Below are 12,966 nucleotides of genomic sequence, written 5' to 3'. Positions count from 1 at the left end.
ACAAGAACCTGGGATAATCTGTGGTGTGATAAGATTTAAATGACGTTAGGACTGGGTGAAGACCAGATATCACATGTCAGAACCGTAGAAATACCACCCAGGCCAAACTACCCACCTCCACTGGCATACTCCATAACAAGGTAAAGGGTCTTCTCCGTCTCTATCACCTCAAACAGCTTCACTATAGAGCAAAAAAATACAATTTAACACAATGTTAACAATGCTATCTGGTCACACACATACAAAGCAGCTGCACATATTAAACCAATAAGATGGATGGGAGGAAGTTGTCTTACCTATGTTAGGGTGATTTAAGCCTTTCATTATTCGTACCTCCCGAAAAAGCTGAAAGACAAAACGAGGAATAAACGATTATGATGATGAATGAGGTAAGGATGTGAAGCTGAATGGCTCCAAAGGCTCAACATACATCTATTAGTACAGTTTATAATCCACCAGACGCAAAGGTGCTTCACTTCAAAACTCTGGGACCTAATTTGTCTAGAGCGGCATTTGGTGTTTAATTATACAGCAATAACCTAAATAATTCTAATTGATATACATAAAATTCCAGTTCACAACAAAAGTCATCTCAAGGCACTTCACATGGAAGTTAGATCCAAGGAGAGCAATTCTCAAAGTGAAGTCGACTTTGACGAGAGTGAATGCCGCCCCGCGCATAAAACACACATGTTCATAAAAAAAGACGAGTAAAAACCAGCTTCAGTTTATAACATTCATGTCACCTCTTACTCACACATGTGTCTTTAAGACAAACTACATAGGACCCCTTACTAGTTTTGATAACGACAGCAGCTTTGAGAAATCGGGTAGTGATCAGTACATTGTGACTCTCACCTTCATTGGCCATGTCAAAGATCTTTTTTTTTTTTTTTACAATTTTGTATAAAAGGGTAGAGCTGCAGATGGACATCATGTTCGATTCCACAGGTGACCAGCCTGAACTCTTCTACATTACAATGGAACGCGACTACCATGTGATGGTGTCTGAACGTTTACGAAACTGTTTGTGATTTACTTATTAGATTGTAAACCAATCCCACGTTTGAGAAAGAGAGGGACAAAAGTTTTTACCGCTATATTTATGGGTTAATTCATGTAAATAAATGAGAGGTTTTGCATTTTGCCGGCACTAATTTCTCCCTCTGCAGAGATCTTCTATAAAACAGTCAAAGACTATAAGGCAGCAAATGTGGAAATGGCAATTTGATCTGGGAAGAGCCTTTGAGTTAACATTGCACAAAGCACTATCGGGTTGTGCTGAAAACAACACCAGGTGTAGAAGCTGTTACTGAGTGAAGAGTCAAAATTAGCTATTTTCAGTACCATTAGCTGCCTTTCCATTACAAATAAGTGCAAAACTTTGTTGATATTCCACTATCAACAGAACAAAACAAAAACAAATTGCTAATACAGTGATTCCATTAAATAAGAACTAAGTGCATGCAATATTTAAATAATATGTCAAGACATCTCATCCATGTACAACTTCCTGTTGTCTTTTTCGTCGTTTCCAGAAGGAGTAACATCCGGTCGTTATTTACATGACTTATGTGATGCGAAAAAATGTGTGGTTTTTTTTTATGTAGTTTTGTGAAATACACTAATTTCAATGCAGAAGAAGAACCACCTCATCCTAGCGTAAAAACCTTCCATTACGCAAATTTATTTTTGTAATTCCAATTTGCTCAAATAGGGAAACGCAGCTAGTGAGATGTTAAAAAGTAGTTATGGGGCTGCAAAAAAATAAAAGTGAGAGAAAGCACGGCTTTCAGCAGATGACAATGAAACTAAACTAAGTGTAGTAAAACTGATCTCTTTGCTTCATGGAACATGTTGGGTTTGGAAATATTGGCGGCACAGACACCGCTGTTTTAGCCATGCTAACAGGGCTAATGCAAATACCAAATTATATAAACAGTTAAAACTGCGAGCTCCACAGTCATTTTGTCTGCGTTTCAACAAACTAGTCGGTCTTTAATCTCTTTTTAACCAGACAGGAAGTGGATGAAACAAGACGAATCCCACCAACGGTTCCGTTGCGCAGACATGTGAGCAGTCGAAGTCTCAGGATGACCAGCTCACACAGACAACTCGACACCTAAAATAACCGCATCACATTTAGGATTTGCGAAGTCCTCCTCGTCGTTTAAACATGGCAACAACAACATGATGCCCACGCACAAATGTGCAAGTGAATGTGCAGCCAAGAACCCGCCCGGTTTCTACTCCGTGTTGGAGGTCTGCCGTGAGGCGACGGGCGGCGCGGGGGGATTAAAACCGAGGCAGCTCCCCCTGATTTTATGTAAATAGCTGCATGTTTGCTGGACCAAAGAGCACGGCTGAAAACAGACAGCTCTAATCCGCGATAACAAGGAGGGAAAAGGGAGGAAAATGATGCCTGATAAGCCATTCTACTCCCCGTCATTTCTCTGTGTTTCCCCCCACCCTCCTCCATTCAGTTCTTCTAGCAGCCTTCGCTAGCCTGATGTCACTGTTGCCATAGCAACCCAGGTATTAAGCTCTTCCCCAGCTGCGCTGGAGAGGAATCTTGGGATACGTAGTACTTGAAACCCATGCCGTCGGCTCCCCCTGCTCAGAAGCGGCGGGCGGGCGGACGGGATCGGATCCGTCAAAAGGAATCACAGCTTTAACAGCTCCTCCAGCGAGAAGTCTGACCCTCGTTGCTGCTGATTAAATAGCAGCCCCGTAATGGCAGCGGATGTGCAAAGCTCTGTGGCGACGAGGCCCCTCCTGCAAATCCTGGCTGGAGTTCAAATCAAACAGATGGTGACAAACTGCATTAAAAAGGGAGTCGTTGCGCCGATGTGTTTTGACTTAAAAACACGAAATAATAGTAATAAAAAGAAATGGTTTGATTTGATTTCAGAGTTTTAATAGAACAACGCGGAAATCTCACGAGATTTAAAAGCTGCCTTATGGACGATAAGATGACATTTTCTCCATTTGCAATTTCACTTCTTTCTTCATTGTTCTACGTATCAGACAGCCATCCCTCTTTCTTTCTCCTCTCTACATATATTAGCACCCAGATTATGTTAATGTGGGCTCATTCATGTCTTAGGCCCACAGAATATTCCCCAGCCTAAATACATGTTAAAGAAGTCCATTATTATTATTATTATTATTAATAATAATAATAATATGGTCTGTAGAAACACAGCTGAAAAACTAACCCAATGACAGTGTAGCAATAAACTCAACAGGAAATCAGTTCATGTGAATGTTAATCTGTTAATATTCAACATGAAATTCTGACAGATTCCAGCTGAAGAAGACTGACTATGAAATTTGGTTAAAAGAAGTTTAAAGCTGTGTACATGTTTTTCTCCCATCATAAAATAGATTTCTCTTTTTGTTTGTTTCTGTCAAATTGGAATTATCAGAGCCACCGTACATGAAGATGAAGCTCTGCTTTATTAGCTGGAGAATTGTAAAAAATATTACATGGATTTGGTCAAGCCTAAAAGCTAAAGATTAGATTTGTTTTGCCTTTGACTTTTTTTATTTATTTATTTATTTGATCAAAACTAATCTTTTCCTCCTCATAGCCTCTGTGATACCAGTGACCTTGTGCAGTTAGAGTATTATCCAGGGTTTAGCGCATGCAGTAAATACAAGAGCTTTTTGTTGTTTTGTAATCCAGACTCTTTACTCTTCACATGCATCATTTTACGTTAGAACATAAAGTGGGTATTTTCAATCCATCTTCTGCGCATTTCCTATAAATTAGATTTTACTTCTTTAAAACACAAAATTGTTTCAAAGTTGACATTTTAGACCAATTTAAGTATTCACTTTACGTTACAAATACGAGATTAGAAAACATGTAATGTTCCGGTACAGAAATGACTTGTGACACAAAAAATAACCAGTGTTAGTGTCTTTTTACTTTGGCTTCAAAGCAAGCACTAACAACAGATGGCAAGTCGCTGAAAACGATACATTTTCTTCCATCTTAACACTGTTTCTGTGAAAAAGTTGCATCGACTACATCTGATGCTTTTGCAATAAAACATCCAAGTTGTGTTTCTTTAAATCTTTCACAGCCCTCTTAAACATTTGCTGTAACCATCAATAAATAAATTACTGCCACAAAAAAAGCACAAATTGATTGCTGTTCAATCAGTTATTTGCAATATTATTATTGAATATAGTGATATTGCCATCATGTTAAAATTGTGATGTGTTGTGCAGTGTTTAGATATTAAAATGGTCGAATGAGGACGTCTCTTAGTAGAGACTGTGGGTCAAATACATTCCACTCTCTGGCTGTGCTTTTTACCATTTTGATTTATACCACCAGTTTCCTACATATATTTAATTTCTCCCAGATTTTTGAGTTATTCAGCAAAATCTCTCAGGATACAAGACTTTGCTGCTCCAGCATGTTTGACACCGACATGCTATTTTAGACTCGAGTAGCTTCACTGATAGGTTAACTGCTTTTAGCCCAACTTGAACACAACAGCAGCGTCCAATCAGATCGGTTTTTGAAGCATAAATTAATCCCAGTGGACCAAGAGAAGCGGCTTCGTTGTTTGCTGATGTCGCTTGTGCGTTAGAGTTATGGGCATAGCAGAAACGCACAAATACAAAAGTTCCGCTTGGACACTTTTGTATGTAAAAAAAAAAAAAAAAAAAAAAAAAAAAAGGCTGTGATTAATTACATGCAATTAATTAAACAAAATGTATGCGACAACATCCCAGACTTAGTTTTCATTTTTCCACTAAAGATGCAATTCTTGAAAATCTCTCGATCACTAAAACTACGCCCTGCTTTGCTTTTGTTAACATCTATTCAGCATTGGCCTGAATGCCAAAAATCCACAGAACTCCTTCTTACTTTTCAAGAACAATAAACAGAAACTTTAAGCTGCTTCCAACATTTTGAAATGTTAAAGGTGAAAAACGATTAATTATAATCTCAAACTTTAAAGTCTCAAAAACCTGCAATTTTAAGAGGGTCTGTAAGCAGCCATGAAAATGTTTAAAAGTGGAAATCTTTTAGTTCACAAGATTCTTCTTCACAGAAAGGAGGTGAAAAAGACAGAAATCCTCGGAGCCCCTTATGGCTAAATGTTGGTGACGGCCATACAAGAACACAATCAGCTCTGCAGGATGTCTGCATTCTTAGTCGCTTACATATCCCCTTCAACTTTCACCCAATTGTGTTACATGCAGCTGCGTGAGGTGATGCTGAGATATCTGGGATATAGGAAGTAAATATCTTAGGATTCTTACACATCTTCAAGTGAAAGTACAACACTTTTAAGGCAGGAAGGACACGACACAGATAGACAGTATTAAAGAAAAGAGGAAGAAGAAAAGAAAGATGGGCAAAGTAAAGAAATGAAGGAATAGTATGAGAATATGAGGAAAGACACAAATAAGGAGAAAGTACAGAAGAAAAAAAAAACAACACTTAGAAGGAAGGACACAACTTTGAGTAAACAGAATGGGGAATAAAGTCTGGAACTACACAGATTTTTTTTCATGCTCTCATTTTGTTTCATCCCAGCCCCTTCCAGACTTAAGGAACCCCGTCTACTGGTCTCCGTGTGCCTGGACGTCCAGCACAGGTTCTCCTGCTCGACATCTCCGTGAGTCAGGCTGCAACGGTGGAGCTTGAGTCACCCCATTCCTGTCGCGACACTTCTCCCCTTTCCACGAAAACGGTGACAGATCCCGACACGAACACCTCTACAACACGTCCTTTGCCGTTACCTGCAAACGCGCGTGTCTGAGGAAGACGTGGTAGGAAGACATGCACACAAACAGAGGGGAGCGTGAGCCGGGTGACCGCGGCCTCTGGGATGAGTCAGCCCCACCCCCCCTCTCTCAGGACAGCGATTAGCCAAGAGAGAGACGAGAGATGATATGTGGAGCAGAGGTCTCCTCTTGCTCCCGTCCAAGCCCTAGCACCTGCCACACAGCATCACATCCCATGATCCCCCTCTGCATCAGCATCAGCTGCTCTCCCTTCCTGCTGCTTTCTGCAGGGGGAGACGGTGGAGGAGGAGCCTGAACCTCTCACAGCCCTCTCCGGTCACGGGTTGCGTTTCCGTTGACCAGTGTAATTGTGCAATTTGACATTTTGAAAATAAATTTGCTACGTGGACACATAACAATTTTGAAAAACAAAAAACAAAAAAAAAACCAACTGATTTTTTGATTAAAAACATTTAGGAGCTACGATGGTTTATTTCACAAAGCTTAAATGGCACAAAAAAAATTCACATCGGTGATCAATAACCGGATGTTACCACACAAAGACGACAGAAAGCAGTAGGAGCATCTTGCCGCGGCGTCTTTCTTAATGACAACACGTGAACAAACGTATCCACACGTGATTTTGACTGAGTTTCTCATTTAATGAAAGCACGACAGTTGTAAAATTGTGGAATAGTAGCTCCGTTACGAATGCGTTCCAAATTTTGTTGCTTTTCCACTAAAGTCAAAAAGAGAATTTTGCAATCGCGACATTTCCACTAAATGTGGAATGCAATTGAAATCGCATGCGAATAAGTTTGTTCATGAAGTGAGTAACTAAAAAAACAAGCCATCGGGGACCAAAGTCCAAGCTGGAGTCTGGGTGAATCGGATGAAAAATCTTTTCTTTAATTAAAAGTTAAAAACAAAAAAATAAAATAAAACAAACTAACAAGAAAAAAAAAAACATGGGAATGCAGAGAGCCAGAGCTGAACAAAAACAGAAATCCACGGAAAACTACACAAGGGTGTTGGTGGAGAAGAAACAGGAAAATAACGGGAGGAACCAGCCAAGAGTGAGAGGAGGTGAGGTGTGTAAGTACTGGGAGAACGAATGCTGAAACAAAGGACCTAGACTGATAAGCTGACGGGTTGCAGGTGTGATGGAAGAGAGAGACACACAGGGTGCGAGGGAGAGGAAATAAATCTAACATTAAAGAGTAACTAGACATAAGAAACATAATTAAACTAACAAATAAGAAATAATTAACTATAATAAAGTGGAATCTCTAAGAAAGGACTGAACTAAATTAAAACACAAACGAGACTGGTCTAATCAAAAAGGGAACTGAGGAACTCAGAGTTATAATGAAATTAGAATCAATATATCAAATCCCAAAAAACAACTCTGAAGTCTTCATCTTTTGTGCCAGAAGCAACATCTGGTTGTTGATCGTGTGACTCATGTGATGGCAAAAAAAAGCATTTCCACCGCAGTTTTGCTGAACACACTAATTTCGATGCAGCTGAAAAACCACCTCCTGTTTGCGCAAAAACTTTTTACAAAAAAAGTGTTTTTTTATTTTTTTAAATTGCTGTGTTTCCATTAAGAGATCTATTTTTGTAATTCCAATTTGCACGATTTTAAGGCCAATGGAAATGCAGCTATTGACTAAAGTTTTGCGCACATTTGTAATGGAAACTTAGAGGATAAAACACCGCGGAAGCACAACATCAGACAGGGCAGCCTGCGTTTTCTTTCCTTGCTCCTGAAAACACGGCACACATCGCTACAGGAGCAACTCAGAAATACAGAGAAGAAAACTGACCTTTTGCAGGCTGGTTGGGTTCAGCTGGGTTTTGTCAATGATTTTTATTGCGACCTGTAAGAGACGAGGAAGAAGACGTTTTGATGAGGAAACGCAAGCAAATTCTTGTACAACAGTAAACATAAAGCCAATATATTTTTTCGCGCATGTCAATTTGTTTCTGTGTATGTTCACTTAATCTGAACATGTTTATATCTCAATAGAAAATAAAAAAAAAAAAAAATCATGTCTCCATATTATTTTTACAGTGAAAATTCAATCGCCTTCTACTCTCCAAACAACTCATTCATGCTCTTCCTCTAATGCTCCCGCTTAGCATACAACATACTAACTGAGAAACGAAAAAGTGGGAATTTAAGCTCTTGGGGTTTACAGCTTCTCTGGAGCATCAAGTGGAGTGACTTCTGGGTAAATTTGCAGGAACATTCACTCCTAAGAAGATTGGCAACTATCTTGAGTGTTTTCCACTTCGGGACAAATCTCTCCCACTGCAAAGCGATGGACTCTAATTTGACCTGAAAACACCATTTAAACCAAGAAAATCTAGCCCCCAAAGAAAAGATTCGCTAACTCATGCGAACCCAAAGCCTGGTCTGGTGGATCACCAGTTCCTGAACATACAGGCTGACCCGGGATCGACTGAAACAGTTCAAGGCAGCTCCTTTAACGGTCATGGAGAAAAAGTAGATGTCTTTTGAAAGACAGAACTGAAAATACAAGACTGGAAAAATAAGCCGTCTTTAAAGAAATTACTCTTCAAAAACATATGTAAACAGTCTACAAAACATTGATAATGTTGAATATAGAGGGATCCAAGTTAAAACTAAATATCTTTTTCTTCGGTCTGTTACATTAAAGCTTTTATTATTTGTGCATTTTAACATTTGGGTCATTGTATTTATTTTATTACTTAGATTTTCTTTTCTTTTTTTTTTTACATTAATTTTGCATTAAAGGGGGAGTATTATGTGTTTTCCCGGCACATAGCACCATTTTATAGCACAATATAGTAACTATGTTAACTTCCATGGTTATGAAAATGCAGTATGTATGAAACATGACTTAATGGAAATTTGACTTCATAATTTAACACCTTGAAAATGTCTCTTTAAAAACTCCTGCTCTTTCTGAAACTCCGCCTTCAGGAAGTCATCACAACATTAATCCTCTATTAACCCTTTAACAACAATTTCACTAGCACTGCACTGAGAAGTAGCTTGCATAAGAAGCTCAAAAGAAGTGCAGTTCCAACAGGTGCCTGCTAATTGCTGCTGGCTAGTCTGAAGGAGCCGAGTGGGGGAGAGGACTGCTGTGTGAGACAGAAACGTGGAAACTGTAGCTCTAAGGAAAAGCTGCGTTTCAAAGGCAGAGCTGGGTCCACCCAGGTGTTTTGCACAGCTGAATGGTTGCCAGGGGAGATTAAAGGATTTCTCAAACATGCATAAAAGAATCAAAGCAACACTCCAGATGATGAGGGAATAACATTATAACATTATAACATTATGTAAAGTTGTTGATATTATATAATACTCTTTAAGATGACATGTAGCAAAGCAAAAACAATGTATCAGTTATATTTGAATGTGTTTATTCCATACTGACCAGAATGGTTGTAATTAATCAACACTGAGTTCTCTGAAATTATTGCCCACAGGACAACAGGAAGAGCCCCAGCAGCACTGTGAAGTTACCGCCTTCCCTCGCCCAGGAAACATTTCTATCAACAACATATTCAGCCCACTCATCCTCTTCCTGCCGCCACCCGGGGGTCTCTGCTGCCCCATGGCTCACCTCCCTGCATGTCAGGACGTGGCGCGCCAGCTTGACTTTGGCAAAGTTTCCCTTGCCGATGGTCTTGAGCAGACGGTAGTTGCCGATGTGCGGCTGCTCGTCTGAGCAGGAGGCGATGGAGTTCCTGCACCGGGCGCCCAGAGAGCGGCTGGACTGGCTCGTGGCCTTGTCTGCGCGGCTGGCACCGAGCGGCACATGCTGCAAGAAAAGAGGGGAGCGTCAGGGAGTGGAGAGAAGGTCGGCACCAGCATGACACGCTGCAGCACCAGCTTGACCCGCTCCAGCAGCAGCAGCCTCGTTTGGAGTCTGGCACTTTCAAATCTTTCCCCAAAATCGTTTTTTTTTTTTTGGGGGGGGGGATGTACCCTTAAATGTACACTAAACTCAATTAACAAAACCTGTTTTGTTAGAACAATATTATTTCTTTAATTACCAGGAGGATTTGTAGGATAAATCCTGACATTTTCTAAACTCTGGTTTCTACTATACTTTTCAGTCCATCTCAATAAATTAGAATATTCGTCTAGATTAAAAGTAGCTTTTGGAAATAACAACCTATAAGCAGGTATTAAACCTACTTTTCACAAAACCCATGTTTCTGTTTTCGAAAATATATTATTTTATTGGTCTCATAACATTTGGGTCATTGACTTCAAATGTCGAGTTTGTATTAGCTGTAAGTGGAGAAATATCCTAATTAAAAGAAATAAAGGCTTTCAAACATCCATCCTTGTGTAATTATTCCATATGTTGTGTTTAATCGGGCGACAAAGTTCCTAAAATAAACAGGCTTTTCAATATTATTCTAAATTTAATTAGAGGGAGCACAGAAATTAAGTAGTAGGGCTCAAATATTTTAAAGTTTTGTTTATTGACATTTTGAGAATAAAGTCATAATTATACAAGAGTAAAAGTCAAAATATTAGTAGAATAAAGTCTCAATATTAAAGTCGTACAATTTTTAGAAATAAGTAGTTTTAATGAGAGGAAAGCTTTGATATTCTTATCCAGATCTGACATGACCAGCTCATCTAGTCCTTGGTTCTTTCATCAAGTCCTGCTGCTAATCGTAATCCGATGATGATGTGTTAAAAATGTTGTAGAAAGTAAGCATTTCCTCAACTGTAAAACCGAAAGTACACTCTGCTTACATTTGCTAGCTAAGGCTAACCATGCTAACCCTGCTAACCACGATAATCGTTATTCTAAGAATACTCTGTGTTCTTAAATGTTTTTGTTTTAAGATGTTCAGTTGAGATCGGTATTCAAAGGTTTACAGAAAAATGAAAACATTGCAATAGTTATACGTGTTCTGTACTTGGCTAAATACAGACCCCTTCTTGAAATTAGAGGACAGTCACTTATCAAAGCATATGTGCGTACACACGCCATTTGTGCACACAGACAAGCTAACAGCTGAGGGCCCACTGGGCAGGCTGGCAGAATTACAGGGTTCAAGAAAAGAAGACAAGACTGTTTTCCAGACAGCTGCACTGATTTACAGATGTTTGAACACTCTGAAAAGAAAAAAAAAAACATAAGAGCATCTGAAATTGTTGTTTTTGCTAAGCAGATGCCTGTATAGCGCTATAGGGGAGAGCTAAATATTGGTGGGTACATTCCTCCAGATGTTCGAAAACAAGTGAAGCTGAACTGAGCTTCATGTGACTACATGCCCCTTGTTTCTGGGTAAACAGCTGCTGTCCAGCACATGAGCATGTTGTGTCTTTTTTTGGGCTCTGAATGGTCTTACTTCTGGGCTCCTGCTACTTGTTCACACCGTTTCTGTGGAGCGAGGCGCGGCTGTTTTCTGGGGTTTGCAGAAACGATTCTTCTGTTTCTTGATTGTTGACTAAAATAATAGTTGTGCAACACTGATGATAAAAAGATTGAGTCACGTTGTTTTTAATACAGAGATGCATGTGGGACGGCTGGGAGTTAAATGGATATCGGAGGTGTGAAATAGTTATCACTAGCTCTGCATTGGTAAAAGCTAATCTGTTGGTTGCAACACAGAAAACATGTAAGATTCACTTGTTGTACTGCTCCGTGGCTAGGCTAACTATTACCATTAGGCTAGCTACTACCATTAGCACAAGCTAACAATGATTTTGTCCACAGTTTCCCCCTTTTACTATTCTTACTGGCTTGTGCCGCAAAATAACCAACAGTTTATAACTATAGCTTACACTAAGTCTATTCAGGTGGCAGCCATATTGGATTCTGAAACTCTTCTGTGGCTAGGCTAACTATTACCATTAGCACAAGCTAATAATAAATTTCTCCACAATTTCATCCTTTTACCACATTTACTGATGTGTGTCATTGATTTAATGACGCAATCAGAAGAACCAAAAGCTTATAACCGTAGTTTAAGTCCATTTGCACGGCAGCCATATTTGTTCTGGTGTCAGGGTAGATAATACGCAGCTGCAGATTCGCCACCTCTCTGAGGTCTCTCCGTTCAAAACTCATCCTGGTTCATGGAGGATTTACTTTCCAGTTAATACTTGTGCAAAAGCAAACCTGTGCAAGTTTCTTTCGAATTATGAGAACACTGGCAGTCGAATGCTTCTTCTTAAGGTTAGTAACAAGCCTCAGGTGTTCTAAATGCATCTCCACCCGCAGAGATGGCTGCCATTATTTTTTTTGTTGGCCCATTACAAATAAAACCCACCAAGAGACCGCTGACCTTCCAAATTTGAATCCTAACATCAGAGGTTGTTTCGGTTTGTCTCTTTGGACATGGAACCATGACATTCTGACTTTCAAGTGGGAAAGAAATAAAAAGTGAAATGATTTCTCTCCGAGATATCAGAAGAGCAGACCTGGCAAATGTTCTTTCAAAAAGAGCAAGCGTAATTTTTTTTTCTTCTTCTGCTCTGACTGATTGTTATTATAGACGTTTCGCTACCTTTTCAACAATATGACTGAAACAATCATAAAGCTGACTTCACCACTGCTTCAGTTAAACTACCCACAATGCTGTGCTGCATCATTAACACATGACCAACCAATACCACTTGCCCAACCTCCTTCCATCTCCCTCCATAATGGCATAAAGATGGGAGAAAAAAAAAAGTACCGGTTGTTAGCATCATCCCAGTTTTGGTTATCGGACCAATGCCGATAAGTTAAAAAATGACTAATGTCAGCCGATACCAATGTCAATGCCGATATATCGTTTGTTCATCTAATTTCCACTGGAAGAAACGGCAACAAAGTAAACAACCATCTAACACAAACGGGTTAGGACCAGCTGATGAACTCACTCCTGTATGAGAATCTACCATGGGTAAAACACTGATTACTAATAACTGCCTCACAGAACCTCACTTCAGTAAACACATCTGAATTATTTGAAAATGGGCAACGTCAGCAGACATAAACCCTCATATCTGGAACCAAAAGGGGCAAGAAGATAATATCACGCCTGGAACAGGTGCAAAGTGGCCAACAGGAGGAAAGAGTGGCTTATGGAAGCTTAGAGGTCTGTAGCCGAACAGGCCAACAGTGCAATCCCAGAGGCTGCAGTTACACAACAATAACAAGCCCACAGCCCCGTGCCCCACCTTCAGACATGGTGCTTCTA

General features: G+C 39.7%; 1 protein-coding gene across 4 annotated transcripts in view; it reads right to left on the bottom strand.

The window, feature by feature from the left end:
- The window catches only part of mark4a (MAP/microtubule affinity-regulating kinase 4a), a 29,093-nt gene that overhangs the window by 14,331 nt on the left and 1,796 nt on the right, over positions 1 to 12,966 (bottom strand). For all 4 annotated transcript variants that reach the window (XM_015033750.1, XM_015033752.1, XM_015033753.1 and 1 more), the window contains exons 2-5: positions 9,375 to 9,572; positions 7,584 to 7,637; positions 297 to 345; positions 116 to 181 (exon numbers count right to left, since the gene is read on the bottom strand). In XM_015033750.1, the coding sequence (XP_014889236.1) occupies positions 116 to 181; positions 297 to 345; positions 7,584 to 7,637; positions 9,375 to 9,572 (367 nt within the window). The remainder of the gene's footprint in view (positions 1 to 115; positions 182 to 296; positions 346 to 7,583; positions 7,638 to 9,374; positions 9,573 to 12,966) is intronic.

Source organism: Poecilia latipinna, unplaced genomic scaffold (assembly GCF_001443285.1).
Source record: "Poecilia latipinna isolate Pla-1442-1.1 unplaced genomic scaffold, P_latipinna-1.0 Scaffold278, whole genome shotgun sequence".
Lineage (NCBI taxonomy): Eukaryota > Metazoa > Chordata > Actinopteri > Cyprinodontiformes > Poeciliidae > Poecilia > Poecilia latipinna.
This window is presented reverse-complemented; position numbering and strand designations above follow the sequence as displayed.